A 26,921-nucleotide genomic window follows, 5' to 3' on the forward strand; every position below is an offset into this window, starting at 1 on the left:
TAAAGGCTCGAGGCGGGTCTTGGACAGTCAGCGGCCCAATAGTGTGCTGTACGTGGGGCGGGGCTCAGGTGCGGACGCCGCCGGTTGTCCTCTTCGCTGCTCCGTAGTGACGGGGATTGTTGTGCTGCAGAAATCCGGCTGTCGACTTGAGGACTTGCGTGCCGCTCAGGTCCCGGGACGTTTGGTGCGGCTTGTAAGGGCGTGGGCGAGTTTACGTGGGCCAGTCATTGCTGGTCGCATGGGTAACGAAGACAGTTCGGCTAGGCAACCTCAGTGATTTTTAACTCTGTTGGACTCGATTTGGGAGCTGGATGCCCATTTCATTCTTTTGTGGGCCGAGCCTGGGGGTTTGAGAAACCGGACTGGGGTCAAGATATTCATCTCACCGCTGGTAGCAGGATGAGGGACGAGAATACTTGCGGTGCAGGAGAAACGAAGTCAGGCAGGCAGGAGACGCAGCAGTAGGATCTCATTTGCAGGAGCTCTGTTTCTGACACGCTTTCTACTCCAGGAGCTGCTGCTAAGTAATTTCTGCTCAGCCATGTCGCCGGCTCCAGATGCAGCCCAGGCTCCTGCGTCGATCTCCCTGTTTGACCTCAGCGCGGATGCTCCGATCCTTCAGGGCCTGAGCCTGGTGAGCCACGCGCCTGGGGAGGCTCTGGCCCGGGCTCCGCGTACTTCCTGTTCAGGTATCCGGGAAGGTTTCAGTGAAACGTGACAGGGCTCCTTAGAGCGTATTGCTCGTTCAGGGAACACATTCTTATTGGTATTCCCGAATTTAGGAGGCCAGTTGATTTTTCTGCTTGATTAAATTAACTTAATCTCTGGGTAATTTCCAGCACAGCCCTTGTTTTCAAACAAGTTTTTTTGCCATCGCATATGTCTCCTCACGTTAACACCATTCCTTTCAAAAACATTTTAAACTTTGTAGAGATAAAGTTCTCAGATATATTCCACATTTAACCGGGCGCCACTCAAATTATTCCTTTTTGCTGAATATAAAACAATGTATTATTGTTTTGTATAGCTTTATTTTTTGAGAGTCTTGTTCTGTCGCCCAGGCTGGAGTGCAGTGGCACGATTTCCGCCCACTGTAATCTCCGCCTCCCGGGTTCAAGTGATTCTCCTGCCTCAGCCTTCCGAGTAGCTGGGACTACAGGCCCGCACCACCACGCCCGGCTAATTATTGTATTTTTAGTAGAGACGGGGTTTCACCAGGTTGGCCAGGCTGGTCTCAAACTCCTGGCCTCAAGTGATCTGCCTGTGTCAGCCTCCCGCAGTGCTGAGATTACAGGCCTGAGCCACCGTGTCGGGCCTGTTTTGTGTAACTCTAGTTTGGCTAAATCTTTTCTTGCACCTCTTCTTAGACAAACTGTACAGTAATTGGAAATGTAAACTTTAAAAAATAGCATTTGGGAAGTGGTTTTTGTACAGTTAAAAATAATTTTAAACCGAACCGAAATTATTTTCTTTAGGATTCGCCTAAACAATCTGTTTGGCTAATTTAAATTAGAGAAGACGGCCGGGCGCGGTGGCTCAAGCCTGTAATCCCAGCACTTTGGGAGGCCGAGACGGGTGGATCACAAGGTCAGGAGATCGAGACCATCCTGGCTAACCCGGTGAAACCCCGTCTCTACTAAAAAATTCAAAAAACTAGCCGGGCGAGGTGGCGGGCGCCTGTAGTCCCAGCTACTGGGGAGGCTGAGGCAGGAGAATGGCGTGAACCCGGGAGGCGGAGCTTGCAGTGAGCTGAGATCCGGCCACTGCACTCCAGCCTGGGTGACAGAGCGAGACTGCGTCTCAAAAAAAAAAAAAAAAAAAAAAAAAAATTAGAGAAGACTCAGACTCAAACTCAGCCAGTGGGGAGGACTTGCATTGGCTGGATCTCGGGAGAGGGCTGCATTTGAGAAGTTTAACCGACCCCTTTACCCTCATCGGGTTCTTTTCCAGAATGCCCAGGGCCAGCTTTTATTTACATTCATTTTACTTTATTTTTTATGTATTTATTTTTTTTGAGACAGAGTCTCACTCCTGCCTCAGCCTCCTGAGTAGCTGGGACTGCAGGCGCCTGCCACTAAGCCCGGCTAATTTTTTGTATTTTTAGTAGAGACGGACGGGGTTTCACTGTGTTAGCCAGGATGGTTTCGATCTCCTGACTTCGTGATCTGTCCGCCTCGGCCTCCCAAAGTGCTGGGATTACAGGCATGAGCCACTGCGTCTGGCCAATTTTATTTCCATTCATTTTACATACATCTTTTCAGAAGCATGTTTATTGCATTAAGTGATTGCTGTACTGTTTATTTCATGACTACTAGAGTGTAAATTCCTTGAAGGCAGTATCATGCCATCTCTTGTATCCTCCTCTGCTTTGTATATCACACACTGAATATAATTCTTGCCACTGTGGATTTGGGCTCCCTTTCTATGTCTAATTCCTCTTCCCTTATTTAGGCTCAGGGGAGAGAGAAAGCCCAGAAATAAAGCTACTCCAGGGTCCTGTGGATATTTCAGACAAGTTATTCTGTTCATCCTGTGACCAAACCTTCCAGAACCACCAAGAACAGGTAATAGGTCAGGTGCAGAGCTAGATGTTAGAAGCAAAAGTGTAATGGTGGGTGCGGAGAGGCAGACATTTGATTTGTCTTCATAAAGGTCCATGCTTTGACTGAGGCAGTTGGTGTTACCTGGTCGTACTTCCTAGAATTCTATAACTGGTCTTGGCCAGTACACAAGGCCAGGCTGGGGCATATTTCTACCTTTATCTCACTCTTTGTCTTTGTACTAGAGGGAACATTATAAGCTTGACTGGCATCGGTTTAACCTAAAGCAACGTCTCAAGGACAAGCCTCTCCTGTCTGCCCTGGACTTTGAAAAGCAGAGCTCCGCAGGTGATGATTGGTAGGGGGACCTATGTAGGAGTAGGACATGGAGGTATAAGAAAGCACTAGTTTAGAGTTTGAGGAAAGAACAAAGATGGGGTACCAAACTTTGTATCTTGTGTTGTCTGTCCTCAGGATATCTTTCCAGCATCTCGGGATCAGAAGACTCAGACTCAGCCAGTGAGGAGGACTTGCAGACACTGGATCAGGAGAGGGCTACATTTGAGAAGTTTAGCCAACCCCAAGGCTATTACCCTCATCGTGTTCTTTTCCAGAATGCCCAGGGCCAGTTTCTTTATGCCTACCGCTGTGTCCTAGGCCCTCATCAGGCAAGTGACAGTACAGGTTGTATGGCTAACCCCAGCTTTTTGTACACCCAGCCTAGATTTCCCTTAGCCTAGTGCATTTCTCCCTGCTTCTCTTCCTTCCTGTTGGGTGTGGGTATCACGCTTGACAACATAGTTTTGGATTGAAACTGGCCTGAATTGTGGAAGGATTAAGTTTAAGGGAATTAAGTTTGGAAACAAACCAATTTAGTTTGAATTGTGATTCTACCACTTCATCTTAACTACCTCTCCAAGCCTCAAATTTCCTTGCTTGTCAAATGGAAACAAGTCTCAGAGTGGTAATATTAAACGAGATAATGTTTGTGAATATTGGCCCTTCGTTTCTTGCTCTCAGTGAATGCAACAGATATGTTTCTGATGCTTCTCTGTCATCAAGGATCCCCCAGGAGAGGCAGAACTGTTGCTACAGAACCTGCAAAGTAGAGGTCCCAGAGACTGCGTGGTGCTCATGGCTGCAGCTGGGCACTTTGCTGGTGCCATATTTCAAGGGTGAGAGGGTGCTGCATGGGGGTAAGGATGGAGTGGATCCTGTTAGCTAGGGAGCACCAGCTGGTCTCCAGTACTGAGTCTGTGCTGTCTACAGAAGAGAAGTGGTGACACACAAAACCTTTCACCGCTATACGGTGCGGGCCAAGCGGGGCACAGCCCAGGGGCTTCGGGATGCCCGGGGTGGGCCATCACGCTCTGCTGGAGCCAGCCTGAGGCGCTACAATGAAGCCACACTCTATAAGGTGAGTTAAACCTTTTAGATCGGGTGGTACGGATCCATACTCTTTGCATCTCAGTTCAACTCACTTGTTAAGTAGGAAGGTTTTTGACTCATATCCTTCCAATTTTCATTATAGGTAGACAAAGGTAGATGAGGGATTCCCCAGGAGCCTTAGTCCTCTCATTGTTTCTCCGTGTTATTCTCTACTTTCCACTCCTTGCACTTCTGTGGGCCATTTTTTTAGTTGGAGATTTAAAAATACCAAGTGAAGGTATGCAGGACTGAGTTACTCTCTTCTCTAGGATGTTCGTGACATGCTGGCAGGGCCAGGCTGGGCTAAGGCGCTGGAGGAGGCTGGTACAATACTGTTGCGTGCTCCCCGCTCTGGCCGGTCTTTGTTCTTTGGAGGCAAGGGGGCACCCCTGCAAAGGGGGGATCCCCGACTTTGGGATATCCCCCTCGCCACCCGCAGACCCACCTTCCAAGAGCTACAGCGTGTGCTCCATAAGCTGACCACTTTGCATATCTATGGTGAGCCTTTGCTCCAGATCCCAATTCCCTAGACCTTCCTGTTCTCTCCAACCTAAGCCTCCATTCTCATTGGTATATCCAGAGGACTTTCTAAGCCTTGCACTGCAGCCCAGCTACATCTGCATTGAGAGAAATCTGCACTAGCTTCTCCTCAGATAAGGCTGAGAAAGATCTTTTGTTTTATGGCAGAAGACGACCCTCGGGAAGCAGTCAGACTGCACTTACCTCAGACACACTGGAAAACAGTAAGAGAGGAGAGAAAGAAGCCTACTGAGGAAGAAATAAGAAAGATCTGCAGTGATGAAAAGGAAGCACTTGGGCAGAATGAGGAATCTCCCAAACAGGGTTTGATTACTATCTGGCAACTGTCAGATCTGAGTTTCTGTCCTAAAAATGCAGTGGCAAATTCTCTACTCTCATAACTGACCCATTTCCTTATTTAAACACACACCCACACAGTGTCTGTATCTTAGCAATTACTGAGACATGTTTAGTGACCTTTCCAAATCTATTTTCTCTTTTTTTTTTTTTTTTTTTTTGAGACGGAGTCTCGCTCTGTCGCCCAGGCTGGAGTGCAGTGGCGCGATCTTTGCTCACTGCAAGCTCCGCCTCCCGGGTTCACGTGATTCTCCTGCCTCAGCCTCTAAGTAGCTGGGACTACAGGCGCCCGCCACCACGCCCGGCTAATTTTTTGTATTTTTAGTAGAGACGGGGTTTCACTGTGTTAGCCAGGATGGTCTCGATCTCCTGACCTCGTGATCCGCCCGCCTTGGCCTCCCAAAGTGTTGGGATTACAGGCTTGAGCCACCTCGCCTGGCCTATTATCTCTTTTGTTATGGATGTTTCCCCAGAGCTAAGAAAGTCTTCGCGTGGAGCAGATGCGTGCATGTGTTGCATGGATCTCACATAGTTTATCTTTGATTGGATGCTGTGGTTTGAGGCTGAGGGCTGCTTCCATGTTTTCCTCTATTGTGTAGCATTCTAAGGCTGCTCACAGGGAGAGTCCAGCGACTTGTTCTTGTCTGGGCTGAGAGTCTCATTTCTGCATGTGATATAATGGACTCAACTCTTGATGTGCTACTTTATCTGGGTGACAAAAACAATTTCATTTCAGGCTTTCATTCTTATGCATCTGCTTCCACCCTCTGAGAACTCCCTAGATGGATTTCACATGTCAGGTTTTTCCCTAGGTTCAGGGTCAGAGGGAGAAGATGGCTTTCAGGTAGAGTTGGAGTTAGTAGAGTTGACTGTGGGGACTCTGGATCTTCGTGAGTCTGAAGTATTGCCCAAGCGGAGAAGGAGAAAAAGGAATAAGAAGGAGAAAAGCCGAGACCAGGAGGCTGGGGCACATCGGACTCTTCTCCAGCAACCTCAAGAAGATGAGCCTTCTGCACAGTCATCCCAGGCAGTTGCAGCCCCCTTGGGTCCTTTGCTGGATGAGGCCAAAGCCCCTGGTCAGCCAGAGCTCTGGGATGCACTGCTTGCTGCTTGCCGAGCTGGAGATGTTGGAGTGCTGAAGCTCCAGCTAACACCCAGCCCTGCAGACCCTGGAATTCTGTCTCTGCTCAGTGCCCCCTTGGGCTCCGGTGGCTTTACTCTCCTGCATGCAGCAGCTGCAGCTGGCAGAGGCTCAGTGGTTCGTCTGCTGCTGGAAGCAGGTGCCGACCCCACTGTGCAGTGAGTAAAGGTCCCCATCCTGAGTCATTTTGGGTATAGAGAGGATAATTTGGAGGTTAAAGTTGGCACTGGCTACTTGACAATATTCTCTTGGTCTGGTTGGGTGATGTTAGGAAAGGCAGGAGGCAAGTTAAACCCATTTTTGGAGTTTTTGCGCCTAGGGACTCTCGGGCCCAGCCACCTTACACTGTTGCGGCTGACAAATCAACACGTAATGAGTTCCGAAGGTTCATGGAGAAGAATCCAGATGCCTATGATTACAACAAGGCTCAGGTCAGCTGGAATAGGAGGGACAAGCAGAGTGGGAACGCATCACCATTTCTGGCTAGATCCTTTCTACTTCTTGCAGTTTTACCAAGGATAGCTTATAGGGTCTTATATTTGAAATCCTCCAGGTGCCAGGACCGTTGACACCAGAAATGGAGGCACGGCAGGCTACACGGAAAAGGGAGCAGAAGGTAGCCCGGCGGCAACGGGAGGAACAGCAGCGGAGGCAGCAGGAGCAGGAGGAGCGTGAACGAGAAGAGCAGCGGCGATTTGCCGCCCTCAATGACCAAGAGAAAGTGAGACTGGAGGTTCTCTTGTCCATGGAAAGGCTTCCTTTGGTCTAGCCCCTTCCCCAGCGTGCAGCTCTCACCTCTTGGTGCCCTACTCACCACTGGGGCCTTGTCCTTAACACAACTTGTCTCCCTCAGAGAGCTCTGGCTGCAGATCGCCGACTCGCTGCCCAGTTGGGAGCCCCTACCCCTCCAATCCCTGACTCTGCAATCGTCAATACTCGGTATGGGGCGGGGGATGAGGGAGTGGGTGTACTGTAATGTTGCAGGGACCATTGGGAGCAGGTGAAATGAGTGCCTGCACAGTATTCAGAAGGCTTGTTGAGATTTGAGATGTTCTGGCAGATGCTGCAGTGAAAATAGAAATGGCAGGAGGGATTGGGAGAGCGTGGATTGGAAAGTTTCTGGGGTACCTGTCCAGCCATTTTTCTTCCTCTTGTTCAGACGCTGCTGGAGTTGTGGGGCATCCCTCCAAGGCCTCACTCCCTTTCACTACCTCGACTTCTCTTTCTGCTCCACACGTTGCCTCCGGGATCATCGCCGTCAGGCAGGGAGGCCCTCTTCCTGATCTCTTACAGCTCGAGGGCACATTCACAACAGCCCTAGGTTTTCTCATCCCCATGAAACCAGAGGTTATTTGGAAGATGGGGGTGAAGGACACTCGGGAACCAGGGCAAAGACAGGGCCACAGAGGCATGTGGAGCTGGTACTGTCTCTGGAACTTTAATCACAATAAAGTTTGGCAAGGAATGTGTACTTGTACTTACATTCAGAGGCATTGTGGCCTTTAGTTCCTTATGGTCACCATGGCCAGCACCAAGGGATCCTGCCCACTCCATGTCCCAGGTCCAAGGGTTACCTTTCTTTTTTTTTTTTTTTTTTTTTTTTTGAGATGGAGTCTCACTGTCACCCAGGCTGGAGTGCAGTGGCACGATCTCCACTCACTGCAACCTCCACCTCCTGGGTTCAAGCAATTCTCCTGCCTCAGCCTCCCAAGTAGCTGGGATTACAAACAGCCCACCATCACACCCGGCTAATTTTTGTATTTTTAGTGGAGACGGGGTTTCATCATGTTGGCCAGGCTGGTCTTGAACTCCTGACCTCAGGTGATCCACCCGTCTCAGCCTCCCAAAGTGCTGGGATTACAGGCGTGAGCCACCACACCCGGCCTACCTTTCTTTCAGTGCCCACTTAACTCCATTGGTTCAGAGGCACTCAGTGTATCAGCTGAAAGGGAATTGATATGTGTCCTGTGCAAAGTACTAGTGCTATTGAGGATAGGCTTATCCAAAAATTGGACTTGGGGCTGGAGAGGTACATTTTCTAGTTCCAGCAATGTGATTTTGTTGAGGGCTCCCCTAGGAAACAGCAGGAATCTTGGCACGTAGAGGGTCTGTTGTGGCCCCCGCTTTGTCCAGTACCGGCCCAAGTTAAACCCATTGATCCAGACTTGGCCCTGGGGAATAGGGAGCAGGAAAGAGGGGAAAAGAAAGGGTCAGCTCTCCAGGGGTAGAATCATACCCTTTTGGGTTTCTAATCAGAGGATACTTTCTGCTCCCCTCCTGTGATTTTTCTCTTTTACCTCCCCGCTACCCAAACCACCACCATTAGCAATACCTTGGTCCATCCAGGTAGATGTAGAAATGTGTCCCCAACTGAGCCTAAAATTGGAAATGTTTTGGAGTAGAATGTGGGGCCAGAAGGAGCTTGAGGATATGGCCATTTTGGCAACTGGAGGAGAAACCACCACTTTACAAGGTTATCAATTTTCAGAGGGAACATCATCCACTGGGTAAGGATTGTTTGCCCCAGAATTGGTGGCTCCAACAGGCCCTGTAGGGAAGGAAAATGAAAAGTCATCATTCACTAAGCTTTGAGGCCAAGCTATCCTTAATCAAGCCCTGGGATGTAACTAGGCAAAGCTAGCTCACCTTGAAGTCACTGCTGTTAGACCCAAAACTGAGCCTCCCCATGTTCTCCACCAAGATATCCAGTTTGGACCCCACTTTCCCCATCAAAAATAGTTTGTCTCTCATATTCCGCTCCAAAACACCCTGGAACACCTGTGGATAGGAGATAGGATAGCAAGGCTCAGCGTTAGCTCTTAGCCACTGCATAGGAAACCACATTAGGATACTTATTTGGAGGGCAGAGAGAATGTAGCCATTTATCACCCATCTATTCTAGAACTCTATCCTTAAACTCTTCCTCATCCCAGCTTATCCCTGGAACCCTCTGCAAATGTGAGCAGGCAGATGGAAAAGTGTAAATATGGGGAACTTAAGGCTAATGCTTCCTGGGGAAGGGAGGAGTTTGGGGCTTACGGCCTGGAATTAGGTTCTCACCCCATCCACCATCACATAGGCACGGTCATGGACTCCATTATTTGGCACCCAGAATGGTGTTGGTTCAAAAATGGTATGGGTCATATAGGTTCGGTACAACATGAAGCCACGGTCCTGGGTGTGGAAGAATGAGTACTTCAGACAAACAAAAGAGGACACTGTGGCTATAGCCAAGGAACTTTTGGCTGTAGCTGTTGAGGGAGGTTGTCATCTCCACCAGATGTGGGTTTATGCCTTACCTGCTTGACAGCCTCAAAGGTCATTGGCAAGATTGAACGAATGGGCCCACTGGGGCATAACAAGTCTAGGAAAGCCAGCAAATGCCCAACCTATTAGAATAAGGGAGAAGAATCAGAATATCAGGGAAGTTTCTGGATAGAGGACAAAAAAGAATAGGCTACCTAGAAAAAAAAAAGGTGTGATATTAGAGAAAAGATGTGGAGGAACTTACCAGGTGCACAGTCAAAGGTCCAACCATCATCTTGGGGCTGGGGGGAGGTAAAGGTCCCAAAGGAACTTCCTGGAACTGAGCCCAAATTCTCTCAGGAGCCATAGGAAAACCACAGAAAACAATACCTATTCCAAGACTCTAGGGCAGAGTTCCTAACCTGGGGCCTAGGGAAGGGCTTCAGGGGTCATGGAGGCTCAGTAATTTTGCACACCTGTGTGTCTTCACACATAGTTCCATTTGGGTGAATGGGAAATGCTTCAGTGGGATGCTCAGAGGGCTCTGTGGCCCAGACAATAACCACCAATTTATGGGATCCCTTTACAATGTGGGCACTCCCTTCCTCCAAATTAATAAAAGCCTTTGGAGCTTAATGAAGTGGTAGGGTACCTTGCTGATGACATCTCGAAGAGCAAAAAGCTTAGGTGTGGGGTCCCCTGCTTCAGATATAGGTGCATCATAGTCATAGCTGGTAGTAATTGAAAGGAAGCGTCCCTTCTTATCGGCACCTGAAGTTGAGCCAATTTAATTCAACATCTATTTCAGATGACAGGCACTACTAAGCATGCTTCATGCAGAGAATTTTGCCATCAGAGGGGGCAGTGGTGGCCATATTCAGCTTCTAGACATCCTAATCCATCTGGCCCTTGGATTCTAATTCCTTCTTACCTCCCTGCTTCCATCCCAGGGACCATCTGGACTCACCATTCCAATATCCAAAGTTGGTACCTCCATGGAACATGTACCTGAAGTGAGAGAGGGTGGGGGAACAGGTAAAAGCTGACTCACTGAATCTTAACTTTCATCCCCAACTCCCAGCTACAGATTCATATTGCCCCCAGTGTCTTTACTTACATGTTCACACTGGCTCCCAACTTGAGCATGTTCTCTAGTCCTTTGGTTACAGCTGACACAGACCGTGTGGAGTGATTCTGGCCCCAGTAATCCAGCCAGCCTGTGTAGTACTCAGAGTTTACCTAGAGTGTGAAATGAAAGAAGCTGTGAGTGAGATGGAACTAAGCTGGACCCATTCCTATCCCTGATTCACTGATTCCCCTCTGGCCCCTCACCAATGGCCCATGGGGTTCATACTTCCGAAGCAGGGTAAAGATTTTGGTCATGTTGTCAGCTGTGAAAAGGAGGCAAAAGAAAAAGATAAATATCGTGGAAGAGGTGTCCCCTCCCCAGACTCCACTCCCAGCCCTTGCATGAGACCTGGGCCAAAATCTACAGTGGTATAGAGTCCCTGGAGGGAGCCACACTTGAGTCCTTCAGGCCCATCTGTGGTGAAGAGCAAGATCTTTTCTCCTAGTAGTGCACGGAAGAGTCCAGCCAAGTGCCTCATGTAACTGAAGTCACAGGCTCCATAGCTACCGTATTCATTCTCCACCTGCCAAAGGGGAGGGAAAGTGGAACCCAGCTATGGGATTGAGGTCAAGGACCCCTTGTACCTCTTTCCCCTGCCCCAGTCACTTCCCCTTTGTACCTGAATGCTAATGATGTTGCCCCCATTGTGGTAAAGCCATGGATATATCTTGGGCAGCAAGACCTTGAACCAGGAGTCTACTGCGGCAAGGAAGTCTAAAAGAAGGAGCAGAGCTTCTGCGTTAGGGGCTACCATCACACTTGCTCACCACTAAATATGGGAAGCAATGACTCTTGTCAAGAAATTCCTAACCCTAAGCACCTTGTATGTTTGCCTGTCAATGAAATTTGAACATAGGAAACCTTAAAGTAGTGTCTCTTAAAAACAAATGTAGGCTGGGCGTGGTTGCTCATGCCTGTAATCCCAACACTTTGGGAGGCCGAAGCGGGCGGATCACGAGATCAGGAGTTCAAGACCAGCCTGGCCAACATAGTGAAACCCCGTCTCTACTAAAAATATAACAAAAAATTAGCCGGGTGTGGTGGTGGGCACCTGTAATCCCGGCTACTCTGGAGGCTGAGGCAGGAGAATCACTTGAACCTGGGAGGTGGAGGTTGCAGTGAGCGGGGATTGCACCACTGCACTCCAGCCTGGGCGACAGAGAAAAAAAGTAAGATGCTTATGTGAATTTAATGGTATCTACACAAAAAATAAACATAAGAAAAATGTTAAATACATAGCCTAGAGCTCTTATTATGTAATCAACTTATACCTGAGATTGGTACAAAGTAGCATGGGAGTTCACAGAAATGTAGAATGTCTGACCTGTACCCTGATGTAACTGACAATGCGGGTGATTTAAATAAGCAATTAAAACATTATTATATAGGTTGAGTACCCTTAATCTGAAATTTTAAATGCTCCAAAATTTGAAATTTTTGAGCATCAACATGATACTACAAGTGGAAAATTCCACATCTGACCCTTTAACTTCCGATGGTTCAATGTACACAAACTTTGCTTCATGCACACAATAATTTAAAATATTCTATTCCTGGCTGAGTGTGGTGGCTCACACCTGCAATCCCAGCACTCTGGGACTCTGAGGCAGGTGGATCACTTGAGCCCAGGAGTTTGAGACCAGTGGGACAACGTGGTGAAACCCTGTCTCTTAAAAAAAAAAAAAAAAAGACATGGCCTGGCATGGTGGCTTATGCCTGGAATCCCAGTATTTTGGGAGGCTGAGGTGGACGGATCACCTGAGGTCAGGAGTTTGAGACCAGCCTGGCCAAAATGGCAAAATGCCGTCTCTACTAAAAATATAAAAGTTGGCTGGGCATGGTGGGCATGCACCTGTAGCCCCAGCCACTCAGGAGGCTGAGACAAGCAAATTGCTTAAATCTGGGAGGCAGAGGCTGCTGTGAGGTTACATCATGCCACCGCACTCGAGCCTGGGTGACAAAGCAAGACTCCATCTCAAAAAGATAAAATAATAAAACATAAAATATTGTATTCCCTAGCAAGGAAGGAGGATAAAATACAGTGGTAAGGCTGGGCGCAGCGGCTCATGCCTGTAATCCCAGCACTTTGGGAGGCTGAGGCAGGCAGATCACAAGGTCAACAGATTGAGGCCATCCTGGCCAACAAGGTGAAACCCTGTCTCTACTAAAAATACAAAAAAATTAGCTGGGCGTGGTGGCGCGTGCCTGTAATCCCAGCTACTCAGGAGGCTGAGGCAGGAGAATCACTTGAACCCGGAAGGCAGAGGTTGTAGTGAGCTGACACTGCACCACTGCACTCCATCCTGGGCAACAAGAGCGAAACTCCATCTCAAAACAAACAAACAAGAATGGTGGTATATGGGGAGCCTAAAATATAGAGAGTGTGGCCAGGTGTGGTGGCTCATGCCTGTAATTCCAGCACTTTCGGAGGCCAAGGCGGGGGTGGATGACCTGAAGTCAGGAGTTTGAGACCCTCCTGGCCAACATGGCGAAAACCTGTCTCTACAAAAAACACAAAAAATTAGCCAGGCAAGGTAGTAGGTGCCTGCAATCCCAGTTACTTGGGAGGCTGAGGCAGGAGAATCACTTGAAACTGGCAGTCGGAGATTGCAGAGAGCCAGGGTCACGTGACTGCACTCCAGTCTGGGCAACAGAGCAAGACTCCGTCTCAAAAAAAATAAAAATTTTATATATATATGTGTGTGTGTGTATATATATACACACATACATATATACATATATATATATGTATGTATATAGAGAGAAAAGAGAAACCAGGAAGGCCTCCCCAAGGTAACTTCTGCAGGAAGCTTGTGGTGAAGGAGCACCACATGCAAAGGCCTCAAAGCCCAAGGCCTGGTGGGTCTGAAGAACAGCAATGAGGCCACTGTGGCTGGAGCAGAGTGAACATGGGGGAGAAGCGCAATAATGTCGAGGAGGTGACTGGGGCCAATTGTGTAGGACCTACCACATTAAGGAATTTATGGTTCATATTCAGAATGAGATGAGAATCTACTGGAGAGGTTTAAGCAGAGAAATGACAAGATCTGAGATGTATCTTTAAACTTATATTTGAACAGGATCACACTGGCTGCTCTACTGAGAACAGATTGTATGGGAGAGAGGGCAAACAAGGGAAACCAGTTAGGAAGCTATAAAATAAGCCAGCTGAGAGAGATGGTTTGGACCAGGGTGGAGGCAATGGGGGTGATAAAAAGCACTTAAATTTAATGTTTGTGATGATACAGCTGATAGGATTTTCTATTTTTTGAGACAAAGTCTCTTCGATCTGTCACCCAGGCTGGAATGTAGTTGCTCCATCTCGACTCAGTGCAACCTCCAATCCCTGGGCCCAAGCGATTCTCCTGCCTCAGCCTCCCAAGTAGCTGGAATTACAGGCGCCCACCACCTCGCCCAGCCAATTTTTTGTATTTTTAGTAGAGATGGCATTTTGCCATGTTGGCCAGGTGGGTCTCAAACTCCTGACCTCAGGTCATCCACCCGCCTTGGCCTCCGAAAGTGCTGGGATTACAGGCATGAGCCACCGCCCCCAGCCGTTTTTTGTTTTTTTTTAAATCAGTTTCTTCCACTATATTATAAGCTCTACAGCACAGGATGGGGGTCTGTCTGGTCCCCCAGTTTCTAGCATCCTGCTGGGTATGACGGAAACACTTGGTAGATGAATGATGACCTCCAATTTGGGAATGGTGTCTTCTGCTTTTGGCACCCAAATGGCCCTTTTTACTTACTTGCTTCTGTGTTAAATCTTTTGTCTCAACTCACCTGGATCTGAGGTTCTCAGACGAATTTCAGGTTTTCGAAGCAACCAGGATGGGAGACCCCCCTGAGACAAACATAAAGAGAACAAAGAAGCATGTAGGTTTTGTTGTGGGGTGTGGTGGGGAAGGTAGGAAGCGAAGGAATTGAGTATAGTGCTGGAGATGGCCCTAGGATGTGGGCAGATGGGAGTAGTCTAGGAACTGCACAAGGATAACTGGTTCTATCCCTTCTCCAGCTAACTCACCATCTCCCACTCTGCACAGATGTAAGGTCCTGGTCTCAGTATGACCAAAAGGTTCGCTAGAGCTGCCTCATTCAGAAAGGCAATGAGGTCCCGGCTGCCATTAAAGTTATAGACCCCAGGCTGTGGCTCGTGGTAGTTCCAGGGCACATAACTGAGAAAGGAAAAGGTTAATAGGGCCCAAGGTGGAGAGATGCCAGGGAGGCCTAAGGGCTCAGGCCTTGCAGGGAATCTCCAGGAAGCCGTTGGAAGGAGGTCTTGGCCTGCCCTTTCCCACCCTTGGCCTAGGAGTCCTGGCAGTCTTCCTGCCCCGACCTCCTTTCTAAGGGGGCGGTAGAAAGAGTAGGTCCCATCCCTCCACGGCTCTTGCGAGCACTTCTTACAACTGTATGGCGTTGAGGCCGCTCCATCGCATCTTCAAAAGCCTGTCGGCCCAAAGCACCCGCGGTACCCGAAAGTAGTGCAGGCTGCCAGATACATAGCGGAACGGGGCCCCGTCTAGGAGAAACCTGTCATGATCCCGATCCACTATGAACGACCGAGTGTCTGCCTACAAAGAGAAAGAGACGCTGCTCAGCAGAGGCCTGGGTCGAGGGAGCGTCCAGGGGCAGCGCCTGCCAAGAGCAGAGGAGATGGAACTACCCCTGCCGGTTGTTTGGTTGTTACTTTGGACTTTCTCTCATCCGCCGTATCTGATCCCACGTCACCGCAACCGGCCGGCTGGTTCGCCGCCTCATCTTACCTGGGGCAGCAGTAGCGTCAGGCTGAGCGGCAGCAGCAGGGAGCGAAGGCAGGACGGCTTCTTGGGAGCCATGGCGCTTACAGCTCTCCTCTAGACTGAGACGGCGGACAGACCGTCACGTGTCGGATTCCTGGGAGGGAACCTCAGCGAACAAGGGGGCGGAGATCACCTCAAGTTGCCAGGCGGTTAGCCTGGACTTCCTCTCCAGCCTGCAGCCACCCCCTTACTCTACTAGTTTGTAAAATCCTCTACATCATGTTAAAGTGCAGTTCACGAACCAGCTTCATCAACGTCACCTGGGAGCTTGTTAGAACTGGAGAATCTGGCTGGGCACGATGGCTCACGCCTGTAATCCCAAAACTTTGGGAGGCTGAGGCGGGTGGATCACTTGAGGTCCGGAGTTCAAGACCAGCTTGGCCAACAGGGCGAAACCCTGTCTCTACTAAAAATACAAAAATTAGCCGGGCCTGGTGGCGCGCGCCTGTATTCCCAGCTACTCCGAGGGTGGGGGTGGGGGTGGGGGTGGGGGTGGGGGCTGAGGCAGGAGAATTGCTTGAACCCGGAAGGCGGAGGTTGCAGTGAACCGAGATCCTGCCACTGCACTCCAGCCTGGGCAACAGAGCGAGACTCCATCTCAAAAAAACAAACAAAAAAGAAATGCAAAACCTCAGATCCTACCTCAGACCTATAGAATCAGAACTTGTATTTTAACAAGATTCCCAGGTGATCCTAAGCACCTTTGAAATCGAGAAGCATGGCTTTACTTGACTGGGGGCCCTGAAGACAGGGAGTGCCCTGTTCATCTCAAATCCTCAGCTTCTAGCACAGGGTCTGGCACAGAGTAGGTTAAATCTGGATGAATGAATGTCAGAACCAAAGGGCTAAAACAGGTTCAGAATCAAGGGAAACTGTTGGAAAATCTTCAGGGTGATCCGGGGTGTGGAAGGAAGGAACCAGGTCACGAGAAGGACCTCTTTCCTGGAGAGCACCGTTTCAGCAAAACAGCAATTCCCTCCTGGCCATTCCACCTTCTTTGGAAGTGCACCCCTCTCCAGCTTACCCTGCCTGCCTCAGCAACAGATGTTAAGGACAACTGCTTTGTGCCAAGGCTTGGAAACTTGTGAATTTCCTTTCCTTTTGACTTTACAATCTCAAGAATGGGATGTGAAGATCAGGGTAATAATAATTACTGTTTATTGACATGTACTGAAGGCTATGTGTCAGATATTGTATTAAACACTGTACATCTAATTTAATCTTCAAACAACTCCATGAAGTAGATAATTATCATTTCCATTTTACAGAGGAGGAGAGGAAAGGAGGGAAACATTAAGTAGCCTGTCCAAGGTCACACAACTACGTTAACAGAGCTGGCGTTTGAACTAGTCAGTCTGGCCTCACAGTTAAGCTACTTAACATTAGGTACTATTATACCTATTTTACAGCTACTAAAAGTAAGGATCCGAGAGGTTAAGTAACTTGCCCGAGGTTACACACCTAGTATGCTATTAACACTCAATTTAGAAACTGAAAGTCTGGTTCACAAGCCTGAGCTCTTAACCACTGAGAGTAGAGGTAGTGGGATACAGGCCAGAGCCCGGAAGGTTGTAAGGGATCAGGAGACCAGGCCACCAGACCCGCCCCTACCTGGAATCCCCTCCGGGCTGCAGTGTAGTAGCCGCTTTCTGCCCCAGAGCGCCGGAGGTATGAAGCCTCCTACCTCCAACATTGGGAGATGGAGGTCCTGGGGGCCTCGGGCCGAGCCCGGCTTTGCTCCCCTTTGGCGCAGATGCCTGCGTCTTGACCCCCACTGAAGGCCAAGTAGAGAACCCTCACCAGGGTCCTGGGACCCGTCCACCCCTAGACCTAGCTCGCCCTGGGCCTCTCAGCTCCGCGCCCCCACATCCTCCAGATGCCCAGCGGTTGCTAAGATACCGCGGGCCGTTACGCCGCCGCGGACTGATGATGTCAGCACTGCTTCCGGTCGGTGGCGCTTCGCTCTGTCCCGAGCCAGGTCAGTCGGGGAGTGCAGGCTGGCCCATTCCGGACTCTGGGCTCCTAGGCCGGGGGTGGGCCCTGCCAGGAGTGGGCGTGAGCTTCGCACGTCCTCTGAAACTACGCTGTGCTCTGTCTTTGCGGCGCGACGGGTGTGGGAGCGGGGCCTGCCCAAAGGTGGGCTGGGGTTGGAGGAAGTGGCCCGGTAGCCGCTGTGTATCCTGAGGCCATAAGGCCCCTGACCCCCGCCGCTTGAAGCTGGCGAAGGAGCAAGGCCCATTTTCTCTAGACAATAGTGTAGGTTCCAGAGACCTGGGCCTGAGCTCTCCGCCTTGGTACTTCATGAGTCGTCTAGATTGTGCCGGACCTGTGTGAGACCCTGCCGTTGTTTTCTTTCCAGCATGATCCGCTTGGCCCCCAGCGCATCTCCTGGAAGAGCCCACTCACCCTGGACGAGCTCTTCGGTAGCCTCAGACTGTCCTTGAAGAGGATGACTGAAACATTATGGGCCACGCGCTGTGTGTCTGCTCTCGGGGAACTGTCATCATTGACAATAAGCGCTACCTCTTCATCCAGAAACTGGGGGAGGGGTGAGTGTTTGGAAGTCAGTTAACTAGGCCTCAAGGTTGTGGTCATTGAAGGAAAGCGGTGTGCACGTGCTTGGGGCACAAGGGTTTTATCCCTATCCCTATCTTCTCTCACCTGACAGAGCCTAGCTACACAGCATCAAGAAGGTGGATTCTGGAGCCAGGCCTGCTAAATCCACCTCATGTGACCTTGATAAACCATGTTTTTTTCATATGTTTAATGGAGATGATTATCATCCCTCACTGATGGAGTTGTGAGGATTAAATGAGATAATGTGTATAAAATGTCTCACCCAGTGCGTGGTTCTTAAGTACTTGATAAGTGTTGGCTATTATTTATTTAGCATCTGTCACGTGCAGAGCTCTATTACGACCATAGGACCTCAAAGATTTCTGTATCTCTGCTCCTGAGGAGCTCACAGTGTAATATTCTTCAGATTTCTCTTAGAGCCAAATCTTGGGAGGGTTTCTGCTAAATGGGAAGGACACCCCACTCCCCACCAGGAAATTTCGCTAGGTCTTAGCCATGTGGGAGATGACCATGACCCTTCATTGACCCCTTTGGCCCACAGTGGGTTCAGCTATGTGGACCTAGTGGAAGGGTTACATGATGGACACTTCTACGCCCTGAAGCGAATCCTGTGTCACGAGCAGCAGGACCGGGAGGAGGCCCAGCGAGAAGCCGACATGCATCGCCTCTTCAGTCACCCCAACATCCTTCGCCTCGTGGCTTACTGTCTGAGGGAGCGGGGTGCTAAGCATGAGGCCTGGCTGCTGCTACCGTTCTTCAAGGTCAGAAAGACTCCCGGTTATGGAGGGGGTTGCAACAGAGCCACCTACCCATGGGCTATGTGAGCAGTCCAGCATGTTAGGAAGCAGGGACCATGTCCTGGGTTTGGCCACTTTAGATTTTGAGTTTGAGGTGTGTATCATGAAAGGGCTGATAGGCTTTGACATAGGGAAGGGATCAGGCCTAAGGAGCAGAGGCTCCAAAAACATCTCCAACTGTAGGGAAACTTGTGTTGCAGAGAGGTACGCTGTGGAATGAGATAGAAAGGCTGAAGGACAAAGGCAACTTCCTGACCGAGGATCAAATCCTTTGGCTGCTGCTGGGGATCTGCAGAGGCCTTGAGGCCATTCATGCCAAGGGTTATGCCCACAGGTCAGTGGGAGGACCCTGTATGCTTGCTGGGGCCCAGAGGAAGAGCCTTACCAAGAGAAATGGGAGGTTTCTGTTCTCCCAAGAAACAGCCTGTATGATTCTTTTGCTTGCTGGGATTCCAGCCTTCCTGTCCAGAGATGCTCATAGGTCACTTCTACTTCCCTACAGGGACTTGAAGCCCACCAATATATTGCTCGGAGATGAGGGGCAGCCAGTTTTAATGGACTTGGGTTCTATGAATCAAGCATGCATCAATGTGGAAGGCTCCCGCCAGGCTCTGACCCTGCAGGTAAAAGAATCTCCAGGTTCCTTTTCTCACCTGTTCCCCATTCCCACCTCTTCTGGTGCATGCCCCAGTTTGGTCACATGACCATGACGAGTGCCCCACTTTTGAGCTCTGGGATCACTGTTCCAGGACTGGGCAGCCCAGCGGTGCACCATCTCCTACCGAGCCCCAGAGCTCTTCTCTGTGCAGAGTCACTGTGTCATCGATGAGCGGACTGATGTCTGGGTGAGGAGCATGTGGGTGGGTATCTGGGTAGGGAGGGCTGTGGCTCTGTACCTGCTGTGGAGTAGAGTAGGTCGTTGGTTTCTGTTGCATGGGGCCCCAGGAACCACAGTATGTCCCCATCCACTTCAACTTCCTTCCTGGGAACTGTCACTGATACTGTACCCAGTTGCACCGGATGTGGTATAATCCCTGCCCCGAACAAGGTGAGTACAGCTCAGTATCAGTACTGAAGAGCAGGGGCTAAGCTAAGCAGGGGCTGCGAAGGCCTCCAACCGACTGGCAGTTTCTCTGTGCCCTGGTGGTGCCATGTGGCTGAGGTCAGCTTATTCTTTTTAGCTTATGTAGTCTTTTACCACAGAAGTAAGGGGAGCGATGTTATCTCCATTGGTCCCCTTCTAGGGACTAACCAAGTTATGCTCAGTCCCTAGGCTGCGTGCTATATGCCATGATGTTTGGAGAAGGCCCTTATGACATGGTGTTCCAAAAGGGTGACAGTGTGGCCCTTGCTGTGCAGAACCAACTCAGCATCCCACAAAGCCCCAGGTGAGCAAGCAACGAATGGGGCATCAAGTACTTCAGACTGCCCCCTGGTATTAGCTGGGTTGACAGATAGGTGTCATCCAGTCCCCCTGCACTCCTCCCTCCACAGGCATTCTTCAGCATTGCGGCAGCTCCTGGCCTCGATGATGACCGTGGACCCGCATCAGCGTCCTCACATTCCTCTCCTCCTCAGTCAGCTGGAGGCGCTGCAGCCCCCAGCTCTTGGCCAGCATACTACCCAAATCTGAAAAAGCAGCAGGTTGAGAAGATGGCCCCTCGTGCCTCAGAAAGAGGGTTCCCATCCCTCATTGGAATCTCTACCCATTCCATCCAGGACTGCTCTTACACTTGGGGGTAGCGGGGTCAGGACAATCATCTTAGTCCTGTATCTGCTCTTCTGCTTTCTTCCAAGAGCAAAACCTCGGCAAGGGGCCTTACTGAGTGGGAGTGGGTGGGGGTTGGGAAAAGGTAAATGGTGGGATACGGAGCATGGCTCTGAGCAGGACTGTTGAGCTCACATAGTGTTCTGCTTCCAAATCTGGGAGCAGGAGAATGTATAAACAAGAATAAAGTGGAAGCAGATTGGTGTGGATCTTAGTCTCAGTGTTCCTAGAGTAAGAGAAGAGGTGCAAGGGGCCCAAAGTCTGGTTGCCATTTCCAGGAGAACTGCCTGGGAAGGAGGAGGACTGCTGCAGAGTCAGCAATGGTGTGACTTCATTCCACAGGAGGTTGGTTAGCCGTGGACAGTTCTAGCTCGTCTTAGATCAAAACTTAAAGCTGCTTGGGCTCAAGCTGGCATTTGCCTGTGTCAAGAACCAGGGCCCCCTAAAAGCACTCAACTAGTTCTTTCCTTCCTTCACTCCTGGGGTGAGTAGCTTAGAGCAGCCCAGCCGGTTTGCCAGGCAAGGGCCTCTGGGTGGAGACACCTGAGGAAGCTTTGGTACGGGGAGATTACAGGTCTCCCATCCTCAGCCTAGGGGTAAGGGGAGTGGAGGTGGCAGCAGCAACTGTTTTTGGCCCATGTCTCCCTGATCGTTCAAGCTCATACATGGTTAATGATTAATGAGGCAGTGTGGTGTGGCAGTATCCAGCTGCCACTTCCTGCCTACTCTGCTGAGTAAACAGGGGCCCTGTCTTAGCTGGGCTTCAAACCTGTTCCCTAGGGAAGAGCACTGTTCCCTGAAACACCAGGGAAGAAAGGCAAGGGCAGGGTTGGCATCTCCTGCTCTTTTGCGATCCAAGCCTCCTCCCCCCAACCATGTCTACCCCATAGGCTGACATCAGCATGGGGCCTGGGGCTCCTGTTAGCAAAGTTGAAGCTTTCCCCAGGGCCCTAGCAGGAGTCTCCCACCAGCTAGCACGGAGGCTGAGGCCAGAAAGAAATCACAAACAGAGGGGAGATGACCTGACTTTTAATGGCACAGCCCCAGCTCCAGCAAAGCAGCAAGACAGGAAGCTATGCAAAGCTGCTCAGAGGTGCAGTGGCACAAACAACTCTAGGAGATTGCCTGTGTTCCCTCCCATCCCCCAAGCTTATGATGTGGCTCCATGCCCAGGAACTCTGGGCCAGCCCAGCCCCACTCCCAAACCCTCATAATGCACAGAGTCGTCTGGGCCAAGCCTTGCTTCCAGAGTTGGTAAATGTAGAGGCAGCAGGAAGAACAGGGTAGCAGTCTAACTTTCAAAGACAGAAACCACTGGATTAAACTCCTACTTGAAAAGGAACTGAAGACTCACCCTTCAACAGTTTGTGCCTGGATTTGGTCCTCATTTCCTCCCTATACTGAATACCCCTAGGGCTTCGATTTAAAGTCCCTGGGGTTATGCTTCCTGGGCCTGGCAAGGGCCCCTTTGCAGGTCTCATGTTCGACGGAAGGGATAAGGGTCATGAACAGCAAACAGTGAGAGCAGCAGCAGCATGAAGGGGAAGGCAGCAGAAGCTCAAGCACTCAGAGGGGACAAGAAACCGTGCAAGGAAACTGTTTATTTCGAAAGGATTTTGCAATAAACATAGTGAACAGGCTCCAGGCAGCTGGTTTATTCTTCTCCCTCATCCTCGTCCTCATAGGAGTCGATGCCCACCTCCTCGTAATCCTTCTCCAGAGCAGCCATATCCTCACGGGCCTCGGAGAACTCACCCTCCTCCATGCCCTCACCCACGTACCAGTGCACAAACGCCCTCTTGGCATACATCAGGTCGAACTTGTGGTCCAGGCGGGCCCAGGCCTCAGCGATGGCTGTCGTGTTGCTCAGCATGCACACGGCACGCTGCACCTTGGCCAGGTCACCCCCAGGCACCACAGTGGGAGGCTGGTAGTTGATACCAACCTTGAAGCCTGTGGGGCACCAGTCCACAAACTGAATGCTGCGCTTGGTCTTGATGGCAGCAATGGCAGCGTTGACATCCTTGGGCACCACATCTCCACGGTACAGCAGGCAGCAGGCCATGTACTTGCCGTGCCGGGGATCACACTTCACCATCTGGTTGGCAGGCTCAAAACAGGCATTGGTGATCTCTGCCACCGACAGCTGCTCGTGGTATGCCTTTTCTGCAGAGATGACTGGTGCATAGGTGGCCAGGGGGAAGTGGATGCGAGGGTAGGGCACCAGGTTGGTCTGGAACTCTGTCAGGTCCACATTGAGGGCCCCGTCAAAGCGCAGAGAAGCCGTGATGGAGGAGACGATTTGGCTAATGAGGCGATTGAGGTTGGTGTAGGTTGGGCGCTCGATGTCTAGGTTGCGGCGGCAGATGTCATAAATTGCTTCGTTGTCCACCATGAAGGCACAGTCTGAGTGCTCCAGGGTGGTGTGGGTGGTCAGGATAGAGTTGTAGGGCTCGACCACGGCTGTAGACACCTGGGGGGCTGGGTAGATGGAGAATTCCAGCTTGGATTTCTTGCCATAGTCAACAGAGAGCCGTTCCATCAGGAGTGAGGTGAAGCCAGAGCCAGTGCCCCCGCCAAAGCTGTGGAACACTAGGAAGCCCTGAAGTCCTGTGCACTGGTCAGACTGAAAGGCAAGAATGAGAAATAACTGTTTAGGTAGGGGAGGGGCCTGAGGGACTCTTATCACCCGGCTGCATAAAGTGCAAGATACATCAGCAGTCAGGGCAAATACTGAGGATGCCATAGCAGCACCACATTTGAGACCATGTACAGTTAGAGATGACTCCCTGAAAGGGATCTGAAAAAAATACTCCTGACCATTAGCACAGTCTCAAAAGTTCCCTCCCTCCCAAGACAAATTCTCACCAGCTTCCGGATCCGATCCAGCACTGGGTCAATGATCTCCTTGCCAATGGTATAGTGACCACGGGCATAGTTGTTGGCAGCATCCTCTTTCCCAGTGATGAGCTGCTCTGGGTGGAAGAGCTGTCGGTATGGGCCATTTCGGATCTCATCTGGAAGAGCAAAAACCACAAAACTATGCTCAGCAGGGACCTTCCTCCCCCAGGGTGGTAGCTGTGGCCAGATGCATGGAGGACTCATCCTCCTGCCAGCCTGAGATATCAGTGTGTGAGAGAAACCCAGACCGGCTGCCCAGGCCAGTCTGAGATCAGCTTGCCTTCTGCAGCTTCAAATACGGCTAGGAATTTTCAGGGCCAGGAATGCCTGGTCTAAATACCCTCTCTGTCCAGGGAGAAGCTTTGAGTCATGCTCCACCCCCTTCAGTTTTGTCTCCACTTTCTCTCACCAATGACTGTAGGCTCCAGATCCACAAAAACTGCCCGTGGCACGTGTTTTCCAGCACCAGTTTCACAGAAGAAGGTGGTGAAGGAGTCGTCCCCTCCACCAATGGTCTTGTCACTGGGCATCTGCCCATCAGGCTGAATCCCATGTTCCAAGCAATAGAGCTCCCAGCAGGCATTGCCCATCTGGACACCTGCCTGCCCCACGTGGACTGAGATGCATTCACGCTGAGGGATAGAGAGAGGGGACACAGCATGAGCCCCACATCCACAAGTCCTCACCTCACCTCGCAAGTCTCTCTTCCACCCTATCGCCTACCAGCTAGGATGACTCAGTTGGCAAAAGTGGAGGCTTGGGGCTGGGCAGAGGTGAGAAGAGGCTAGCAGCCTGCCTGGGCTCCCAGGTACAGGACTCCCCACCTGGATGCACCCAGCAGGGCAGGCCAACCTCTTAGCCCACTTCTCAGTGGGGAATCTGTCAAGTGAGCTCTGTGGCTCCACATGAAAAAAGGTTTCCTAGAGGTATGGGTTTACAGCTAGAGGCCTCCCCATTTGATTCTTTGCTTTGAGTATGAACAGCTAGACTTCATAGAACCCTTTCCCTCTTTCTTTCCTGTAACCTGCAGAGGTGTCTCAACCATCCAATCTGGCATCAACTGACCACACGCCATCAGGATGCCCTCCTCCCTCACCTTTAAATCCTATCTAGCTCTGGGGATCAATCCCATCTGGTTCCTCTCCCCACCTCCACCCCCACACCCTGGGTGTCTTCACCACTTTCATCTCCCGTGTCAGCCCGCACGGAAATAGCGACGGTAATGCTTGTAAGCTCAGACAGCAGGGGCCAGCAACAAGGTTTGAGGGTACTGGGACACTCACTGCCTTAGGCTCCGTCCCTGTCAGCCCCAAATTAACCCCTAAAGCACTAAAGTCCGGCAGGTCCCGAGCGCCCTTCCCACACCGAAATGGCGGGGTGACGGTTTCCAAATACCCAGAAAAGGAAGTGGAACCTGTGGTTAGGCCCCAGAGGTAACCCGCCTTGTCCCGGGCAGGGTGGGCGCCATCCTGCAGCCCAGCCCTACATCCGCTCTCCCGGTGGAGTCTTTCCAGTTATTTCCCAGCCCAAAGCGGGGATTGGGTTTCGGCCCCCGCTCCTGGGCTATAAATACCACCCCCTACATGCACCTCTTCCCCCTCCCCCCCAACCTGGCCTCGGCCCGCGCAGTGCTCAGCGCCAGCTGTCTCTGCCCATCGGCGCACCCGGGCTCCGGCTGGAGAGGGCCAGCTCGCTTCAGGAGGCTGAACTCCGTTCCCACCACCCCTCTCAGCTCAGAAGCGGGGTGCTGAGTCACGAGTGGGGGGTGATTCTGTGGCTAGTTGGAATGCACACACAGAGGAAAGGGGGATGTGGCACCAGGTAACCCGACCCCCTTCCACCTTCTAATGCCAAGCACGTGCTCGGTCAGTGCTGGGGACCGGGGACTGGGGATGCAAGAGGGCAGCCAAGCGCGTCGTCTTTCGCCCGCGGAAAGGACGGGGCGCAGGCCCGTGTGACTCTCATACAGAGTCGGGACACAAATGCTCGGTAAGGCAGGAGCAGAGTGCCAGAAGGGTTCCTCTCGGTTACTGAAGAGTTGCACTCCACCCCAAGCCCCAACCCCAGCCACCGAAGGTGAACTACACGGCTCGGCCAAAGTCACCAGGAGGGGGTTGGGGAGGGAGGATGCAAAACCCTCGCACCTCCTGGAGACCTGGAACGCCTGGTGGAGGTCCCCGAGCATGCCTGGAAGGAAAGTTCCCCAAAGGAGAGGGGCAATTAGGGGACTGGCGCGACCCCGGCGGGGCCGCACTCACCATGGTGAGTCCGGGCGGTGCGTCTCACGTTGAGTCGGGGTGACGGGTCTCAGTGAGAACTGCGCTAGCTGCAGTGCCGCACCGCCCTTATAGGCGGGAGGCGGGGCCCGCGTTCCCCGCTCGCCCACTAAGGGCTGGGCGGCCGGCAGGCCACGCCTCCCAGGAGGGGTAAGAGGCCCCCCGAGGGGAGGAGCCTGGCCGCGTACCCTACCCAAGCTGCGCACTGGTTCCTCACCTGTCGGGCTGGGATTAAGAGTCGCGACTCGGGCTTTAACCATTCTTTCTTCGTTTTAAGCCTACTCGCTGGGCTCCCTAGGGCCTCCGCGGAGACGCAGGGTGCTGTGGCAGGGCGAGTCTCACCTGCACCTGCGTCCTGGAGGCACCGGTCATCCAGATGTTCCGACTTAGGTCGGGAGCAGGCGAGGCTGTCCTTCCCAAGCGGCCTCAACTGGCCTTCACCCATACCCTTCCAGCCCCGCCTCCCAGGAGACTCGGGCGGGCTGTGAGGCTGTGGCGCGTCCCCGGGGAACCCTTGCCAGCTGCCTGACGCTTCCTGGTCCCCGGCCCGGGCGGCAGGCTTTCGCCGACGCCTGTGGGCGGCCGAGGACCCAGAACTGCACAGCCTGAGCCCCAGAGTGCCGATGCCTTAGGCCCTCCCGCAGAGTCGAGCCCCGCAGCCTGTCTGCCCGGGCCGACCCCGGAATCTGCCGCGGCTTGCCGGCGGCTCGCGGGTTAGTGGCCCCGTCATCAGCGCTGTCACTATGATGCCCTCGCTGCGGGCACCTGCCCGCTCACCTGCTGCCAGACTGTGGGAGTGCTGACCCGGAGACCTCAGGACCTGGATTCTCTTCCAGGCTACCCTGTGTGACCTTGGGCAAGTGACTTAACCTCACTGAGTCCTTGACATTTTCGTGGGTGAAAAGGAGACAGTGATGTCATAGTGGAAACATTGTTGTAAGCTATCAAAATATCTGTTGACTCTGAAGAGAAAAGAAGAAAATCGAGATTCTCATATCTTGGATGATTCTTTCGCGGTCTCTTCTGTCTCTAAGCCAAGAGCAGGATATGCAACCTGCACGTTAATGGTCTCAGCACTCTGCCCCAGGTCTCCGCAGAAGCACTTCTTTCTACATTTCATTCCATTCTCCCCACCCTATCTTTTCAAGCTACTTCTGCTTTCCCGCTCTCTCTCTCTTTTTTTTTTTTGTCCGTGTCTTGCTGTGTCACCGAGGCTAGAGTGCAGTGGTGCAATCTCAGCTCATTGCAACCTCCATCTCCCGGCTCAAGGCCATCCTTCTACCACATCCTTCCACCCCAGCCTCCTCGGTAGCTGGGACCACAGGCGTGCACCACCATGCCCAGCTTATTATTATTATTGTTATTTTTGAAATGGAATTTCGCTCTTGTTGCCCAGGCTGGAGTGCAATGGCATGATCTTGGCTCACCGCAACACCCGCCTCC

General features: G+C 51.5%; 4 protein-coding genes across 13 annotated transcripts; 2 read left to right on the forward strand and 2 right to left on the reverse strand.

Moving 5' to 3' along the window:
* The first annotated feature begins 40 nt into the window (after positions 1–40).
* On the forward strand, positions 41–7,450 carry LOC105481256 (ankyrin repeat and zinc finger peptidyl tRNA hydrolase 1). Of its 3 annotated transcripts, none has more exons than XM_011740733.2 (14): positions 41–184; positions 512–689; positions 2,452–2,564; positions 2,786–2,888; positions 3,015–3,208; positions 3,603–3,715; positions 3,810–3,957; positions 4,238–4,466; positions 4,656–4,811; positions 5,657–6,143; positions 6,305–6,416; positions 6,539–6,706; positions 6,839–6,924; positions 7,145–7,450. In XM_011740733.2, the coding sequence occupies exons 2-14, from the start codon at positions 542–544 to the stop codon at positions 7,266–7,268; spliced, it is 2,181 nt and encodes a 726-aa protein (XP_011739035.2). In that variant the 5' UTR covers positions 41–184; positions 512–541; the 3' UTR covers positions 7,269–7,450. The 3 variants fall into 3 exon arrangements, with proteins under 3 accessions (XP_011739035.2, XP_011739036.2, XP_070929516.1); XM_011740734.2 differs by having other exon boundaries at positions 92–193; XM_071073415.1 differs by lacking the exons at positions 41–184; positions 512–689; positions 2,452–2,564; positions 2,786–2,888 and having other exon boundaries at positions 3,070–3,208; positions 3,561–3,715.
* Positions 7,402–17,039, reverse strand: LOC105481255 (galactosidase beta 1 like). Of its 5 annotated transcripts, none has more exons than XM_011740730.2 (17): positions 16,771–17,038; positions 15,124–15,253; positions 14,765–14,931; positions 14,385–14,535; positions 14,144–14,204; positions 10,980–11,074; positions 10,709–10,883; positions 10,564–10,622; positions 10,349–10,470; positions 10,199–10,239; positions 9,884–10,002; positions 9,497–9,571; positions 9,285–9,374; positions 9,046–9,159; positions 8,632–8,763; positions 8,318–8,533; positions 7,402–8,156 (listed from the first exon to the last, which is right to left on the reverse strand). In XM_011740730.2, exons 2-17 carry the CDS (start codon positions 15,193–15,195, stop codon positions 7,881–7,883), a joined length of 1,965 nt encoding a protein of 654 aa, XP_011739032.1. In that variant the 5' UTR covers positions 15,196–15,253; positions 16,771–17,038; the 3' UTR covers positions 7,402–7,880. The 5 variants fall into 5 exon arrangements, with proteins under 5 accessions (XP_011739032.1, XP_011739031.1, XP_070929517.1 ...); XM_011740729.2 differs by having other exon boundaries at positions 15,124–15,265; XM_071073416.1 differs by having other exon boundaries at positions 15,124–15,565.
* Positions 17,040–17,078: 39 nt separating this feature from the next.
* On the forward strand, positions 17,079–20,510 carry LOC105481258 (serine/threonine kinase 16). Of its 3 annotated transcripts, none has more exons than XM_011740741.3 (8): positions 17,079–17,137; positions 17,519–17,708; positions 18,278–18,497; positions 18,734–18,867; positions 19,036–19,156; positions 19,283–19,378; positions 19,800–19,921; positions 20,028–20,510. In XM_011740741.3, the coding sequence occupies exons 2-8, from the start codon at positions 17,623–17,625 to the stop codon at positions 20,164–20,166; spliced, it is 918 nt and encodes a 305-aa protein (XP_011739043.2). In that variant the 5' UTR covers positions 17,079–17,137; positions 17,519–17,622; the 3' UTR covers positions 20,167–20,510. The 3 variants fall into 3 exon arrangements, with proteins under 3 accessions (XP_011739043.2, XP_011739044.2, XP_011739045.2); XM_011740742.3 differs by having other exon boundaries at positions 17,094–17,415; XM_011740743.3 differs by lacking the exon at positions 17,079–17,137 and adding an exon at positions 17,151–17,295.
* Positions 20,511–21,882: 1,372 nt separating this feature from the next.
* On the reverse strand, positions 21,883–26,340 carry LOC105481257 (tubulin alpha-4A chain). 2 transcript variants are annotated; one of them, XM_011740738.2, is made up of 4 exons: positions 25,696–26,340; positions 23,612–23,834; positions 23,170–23,318; positions 21,883–22,927 (listed from the first exon to the last, which is right to left on the reverse strand). In XM_011740738.2, exons 1-4 carry the CDS (start codon positions 25,921–25,923, stop codon positions 21,956–21,958), a joined length of 1,572 nt encoding a protein of 523 aa, XP_011739040.1. In that variant the 5' UTR covers positions 25,924–26,340; the 3' UTR covers positions 21,883–21,955. The 2 variants fall into 2 exon arrangements, with proteins under 2 accessions (XP_011739040.1, XP_011739041.1); XM_011740739.2 differs by lacking the exon at positions 25,696–26,340 and adding an exon at positions 25,461–25,597.
* Positions 26,341–26,921: the final 581 nt, after the last annotated feature.

The sequence above is a fragment of the Macaca nemestrina genome, chromosome 11 (genome assembly GCF_043159975.1).
Source record: "Macaca nemestrina isolate mMacNem1 chromosome 11, mMacNem.hap1, whole genome shotgun sequence".
NCBI classification, from domain to species: domain Eukaryota; kingdom Metazoa; phylum Chordata; class Mammalia; order Primates; family Cercopithecidae; genus Macaca; species Macaca nemestrina.

Bases quoted from the DNA above. Each gene is read 5' to 3' on its own strand.
- LOC105481256 (XM_011740733.2), top strand. From the start codon at position 542: ATGTCGCCGGCTCCAGATGCAGCCCAGGCTCCTGCGTCGATCTCCCTG. The intron at 3,209-3,602 runs GCAAGTGACAGT...TCTGTCATCAAG, and splicing joins GTGTCCTAGGCCCTCATCAG to GATCCCCCAGGAGAGGCAGA. The intron at 3,716-3,809 runs GTGAGAGGGTGC...TGCTGTCTACAG, and splicing joins GCTGGTGCCATATTTCAAGG to AAGAGAAGTGGTGACACACA.
- LOC105481257 (XM_011740738.2), bottom strand. From the start codon at position 25,923: ATGGGTGAAGGCCAGTTGAGGCCGCTTGGGAAGGACAGCCTCGCCTGC. The intron at 23,835-25,695 runs GTGAGGAACCAG...TCTATCCCTCAG, and splicing joins TCTTAATCCCAGCCCGACAG to CGTGAATGCATCTCAGTCCA. The intron at 23,319-23,611 runs GTGAGAGAAAGT...TTGCTCTTCCAG, and splicing joins TCTGGAGCCTACAGTCATTG to ATGAGATCCGAAATGGCCCA.
- LOC105481258 (XM_011740741.3), top strand. From the start codon at position 17,623: ATGGGCCACGCGCTGTGTGTCTGCTCTCGGGGAACTGTCATCATTGAC. The intron at 17,709-18,277 runs GTGAGTGTTTGG...TTTGGCCCACAG, and splicing joins ATCCAGAAACTGGGGGAGGG to TGGGTTCAGCTATGTGGACC. The intron at 19,157-19,282 runs GTAAAAGAATCT...TCACTGTTCCAG, and splicing joins GCCAGGCTCTGACCCTGCAG to GACTGGGCAGCCCAGCGGTG.
- LOC105481255 (XM_011740730.2), bottom strand. From the start codon at position 15,195: ATGGCTCCCAAGAAGCCGTCCTGCCTTCGCTCCCTGCTGCTGCCGCTC. The intron at 14,205-14,384 runs GTGAGTTAGCTG...TGTTTGTCTCAG, and splicing joins TCTGTGCAGAGTGGGAGATG to GGGGGTCTCCCATCCTGGTT. The intron at 10,623-10,708 runs GTCTCATGCAAG...TCCTTTTCACAG, and splicing joins CACTGTAGATTTTGGCCCAG to CTGACAACATGACCAAAATC.